Genomic DNA, 4573 nt, shown 5'->3' on the forward strand with positions numbered 1-4573 from the left:
GCAAAGATTTCAATGTAATGTTTACATCCACACTATAGTCTGATTTTTGTCCTTGATGCAATAACCTAAGTAAGTAGGATTCTGCAGTTTGCGCTACATTGCCTTAATTTTAGTATAATCAAAGTTTTAACATGCATGTAAATGTACTGAGTGACTAGTCTGGTTACTATTGACCAGTTTACACAAAATATTGGCCAATTTTGAAAAGTTTATTCCATGAAATGATGTTAATCATCCTGTGATATTCAGAACACAAGTACACTTGGAGCAGGTTACCATAATCTTGCAAGAATAATTAAATCCTCAAATCTGTCTGCTTGGACTATAATGAATGACATGTCCATCGCCCAAGTTACGGTTTCATGTTCTACCATTCAGCCAATAAGGAATTGTGTCAACTTGAGCTGTTGATAACAGAGCTGAATGACTATAGGCATCCCAATATATCCTTCATCTTATTTCCCATCAGTGCCACTGCTGCACAACTCCCTTTGCTAGAGTGTGATATATTCGGAAAGTTAAGTTTCAGAAATGACTTTTTTTTTTTGCCGGTTTCCATTGTACAATTTTTAATTTGACATCAAATTGCACAAAATGCAATTCAATGGATACCTCACTGCTGACAAATTTGCTTACAAATGTTGAGATAAATCAAAGTTATTCTTTGGATTCAACTTTTTGTTGTCCTAAACTGAACATGTAATGTGCGTTAACCATTGACATAAATGGTCTCGAGTGACATCAGCTGATTGGTATAAACACAGCTAGCTGGAACCGGGACGTTTCTGACTGAAGTTCTGCTTAAGGAAGAAAGAGACGTAAAAAGTCTGTTGTCTCTGAGTTAATCCATCCTGAGCTTATGGAAGCCATTGCGCCCAGAACACAGGGCCCCTAATGGATCTTTGAGCAACAACATCAAGTCATCTTATTTAACTTTTGCCAGTGGATACACCTCAAGTGTGGTTGATGATCCATGAACCCTGTGTCCATGCTGCATTAAAACACACATAACTGGAACTTCACAGGCTTTGGTACTCCTATTGCAAAGGACAGTGGGTAATGTTGACAGGTGCCCACAATGAACAAACCTTTGTTGGACTGAAGAATGTCTCCTCTGGACTGAATCGCGATGCTGTAACAACAGCAGCATTGCAGTGGACTGTCTCTGTTTCAAAGGTTTAGCCAAACTATTTCGTAGTGGATGTTTTCTGGACTGTTACCTCAGTAGCCACGGTAGTCGCTTTCGAATCCAACATGTACACGTCTGGATTCACAGGTGGATGGATACAAATCTGGTTTTCAGCAATTTTGGACCTGTGAGAATGATGTTCAAGTTTCAGGTTCTGATGTGGATCCAGGTGGAAGTGACATCTTCGGAAGGAGAATCGATACAAAACAGTTTGTAGAGACTGATGTTTGTAAAGGACCTCCTTGATAATGGTCAAAGGTGATACTGAGCCGTAGATGTTGTGGTTATTGATGTGGTTAACTGTGTTTTTGTTTACTTGGAACTAATAAGGTTATATATCTCCATGGTTACAGAGTGCCATTTCTACTTGACAACTGTTACTACTTAGCGTTAGAGCTGTTCTTGCTCTGTGTGGGTGTGGACTGTAGACCGGAATGATTGGAGAAAAGCCGTTTTAAATACCTGTCTGTAATTTATTCTCCAAAAGTTCTCTGATCGGCTGTGATGCTGATGTCGGCACCGATCTAATGTTTGTAAACGCAATCTCTTTCTTTCTGCTGAGCTGATCTCCGGCCAGCAGAGTTGGCCATCATTTCCCAGCGAATTGGTTTTCATCAAAGGTCCAAAAATCTCCCGTTTCCCATAGGCTGGCTTCATGTCAGCATGCCCGATGTCTGATGACAGTCCAAGTGTCCCAGACTGCACTGTTGCTTGACGAACATTTTAAGCGTATGGGTGACTGCCATAGTAACATTTGCTCAGTCTAATATCTTTCTTCTACCAAGCGATGACGCTCTGCTGAACCACTGTTCTATCTTATCTAGTGGTATGCTATGTTCCCATCTTTTGGCACGTAGCAAGTTGTTATCTAGTTGCCAAGCTACATCACGGGCAAACAGATGGACAAACAGAAAAGACATTTGACTGATTGAAATGTACTATTCCTGTCATCACTATTACAGAAAACGTTCTATTAATTTAGGCAGATCACGAACACTGATGTGAATCCATCTCTAGATTTCTGTCTTTTGACCCTTTTTGACCTTTTGAAACAGCGCCACCTGTTTTACAACAAACTCTTAAACTAAAATGTGAGTGTGTTGCTGTAATTGTAGAAGCCCCTCCCACATTGAAAGTTACATTTTTAAAATTTTCCCTTCTTCTCTTCTTGCTTCCTGTTTACATGAGGTGTGAGGAAGGAAAGAGCAGAAGAGAATAAATAATTTTCTTTAAAGTCCATTTATAAAACGATTGTAACAATGCTAATTATTAGTATTACTGAATTAATCGTGCGGGCGTGTGTGTGGTGTGTGGTGTGTGTGTGTGTGTGAGAGAGAGAGAGAGAGAGAGAGACACTTAACTAAACCAGCCTGTTCTAAAAGTGTGTGAAGATATACAGAATAAAAGCATCAAATCTACTGCCCGTCTGTCTTTTCACTAGCTGTCTGTCACTCATGTCATACAGCAGGAATCCCATTCATCCACCTGATGCAGATAACAGTAGAGAAACACCTTCAGATGATTAATCTAATCCTTTAGTGATGCAAATACTATCATGAAATCAAAGTTCTCTTTTTTTAGGAAATTGTTAGAGGAAAGACAAAAATCTTTCTCCCAAAGCTAATGATTTAAAACTCAAATTGAGCTCAACTATAGATAAATTTATGAATTATCCTGACATTCAAAAATAACAACTGAAAATTTGAGAATATCGTAAACTGGCATGTAAAGCTGACAAAATTTGACTTGCAAAGATTATGAAATTATCGTAAGCCTGTTTACAAAAATGAAAAATCTATATGGAAACAATATATTGGGAGGAAAATCACAAAACGTAAATGATTTCTAGATCATTTTCCCTCCTTCGTTCATGCATTCAAACTGGATAAAGTTAAGCTTTACCCAGAAAATTCAGCAAGGGGTCCTGTGGTGCAAGCGGATGGACGTTTTCCTGTTCACACACCAGTACTCGGCAAGTGGATACAGTGCTGCAGCATGTCTGGCCGTGTGGCTTTATTTGTATAGAATATGCGTTTGTAAGATTGTATTTTTAGATGCAGATTGACCAAAATAGTTCTTCACCATGGCTAGACAATCTCAACAATTTGGTTGCTAGTTCAACAACTGTACAATGTTGTGTCTAATGACTACATGTATTTTAAAAAGCAGTTGCAACAAATTATTTCAGTAAGCAAGTAAAATTACAGTTACATTTGGGTTGTCTTTCCTGCTATATCAGTTATATTTGGTCTCGCCCTGCCAGCCCGCCCTTGGAGTGACCACAACCCTGTATGGTAGCGGCTGCAACACCACGCCCAGCCGCCCCTGCAGGTTTGGCGGAGGATCTCCGTCCGGTAGCCTGAAGCTCAATCGCTGGAGCAGAGAAGACAGGAAGAGGAAGAGCTCCACCCTGGCCAGTGATTCACCCACACAGACCCGAGGCCCCGCCCCAAACGGCAGGAAGCAGGAAGGTACGACCCGCTGGCCCTGGTTGTCAAGGAAGCGATCTGAAGAGGTGGGAAAAGGTGGGATGTGAGTGCTGCATAATGTTTCCCAACCTGTATTCTGACAGGGAAATGTGGAAGTGATGAAATCCTGCAAATACTAAAACATTTCTACACTTTGTTGGGTTATGTAGCCTCAACTTATGAACTGCAATGCCATGTTCAGACAAAACTGAGAAGGAAGTTAAACATTTCAATGTCAGAATACTTGTGGGAAAAGCAATAACAAGTGTGTGTGTGTGTGTGTGTGTGTGTGTGTGTGTGTGTGTGTGTGTGTGTGTGTGTGTGTATGTGTATGTTTATTTGTATGTGTGTGTGTGTGTGTGTGTGTGTGTTACCTGGGTTGAAAAGGTCCGGTTTGTCCCAGTGTTGTGGGTCATGGTGGATTGACCACATGTTGATCAAAACACGAGAGCCACGACGAATAGAGTGACCTCCAATACTACAGGAGAGATACAGAGAAGGAGGGAGACAGAGATACAGAGACGGAGAGGGAGAGAGTTGACACAGTTGAAGAGTGCATTCAATTATGTCAGTGATTAAGTTCAGTTATATGAATATGAGACAATTAAAAACTCCACTCTTTTTGCATAGTATTGTGTGCTCATGTATGTGTGTCTGTGTACCTGCTGTCATTCATTGCAGTGTGTGGGATCAGGACCGGGCTGACCGGTCTGATCCTCATGCCCTCGTTGATAACACTGTCCAGGTACGGCAGCCGGCCTCGATCTGACACACACACCGCTCGCTCGCCACCCACTTGTTCGTCTAGCTCCTTCTGCACACGCTCCTGGACCTGAGGGGGAGGGGCACACAAGACTTAAGAGTATGAGTACTGTGATCACTTGTAGTAGTATTGGTTGTGTTTCAGTGTAATCAG

The 4573-nt window shown here is 41.3% G+C and overlaps 1 protein-coding gene across 1 annotated transcript in view; it reads right to left on the reverse strand.

Annotated features, from left to right (window-relative positions):
* Nucleotides 1–3282: 3282 nt before the first annotated feature.
* Nucleotides 3283–4573, reverse strand: part of cyp17a2 (cytochrome P450, family 17, subfamily A, polypeptide 2) — a 2453-nt gene continuing 1162 nt past the window's right edge. The window contains exons 4-6 of the mRNA XM_076163223.1: nt 4320–4489; nt 4032–4135; nt 3283–3696 (exon numbers count right to left, since the gene is read on the reverse strand). Coding sequence (XP_076019338.1) covers nt 3425–3696; nt 4032–4135; nt 4320–4489 — 546 coding nt within the window. The 3' untranslated portion in view covers nt 3283–3424. The remainder of the gene's footprint in view (nt 3697–4031; nt 4136–4319; nt 4490–4573) is intronic.

The sequence above is a fragment of the Genypterus blacodes genome, unplaced genomic scaffold, assembly GCF_046128005.1.
Source record: "Genypterus blacodes isolate CSIRO-AG114 ecotype Tasmania unplaced genomic scaffold, CSIRO-AGI_Gbla_v1 ptg000129l_1, whole genome shotgun sequence".
Taxonomy (NCBI): Eukaryota; Metazoa; Chordata; class Actinopteri; order Ophidiiformes; family Ophidiidae; genus Genypterus; species Genypterus blacodes.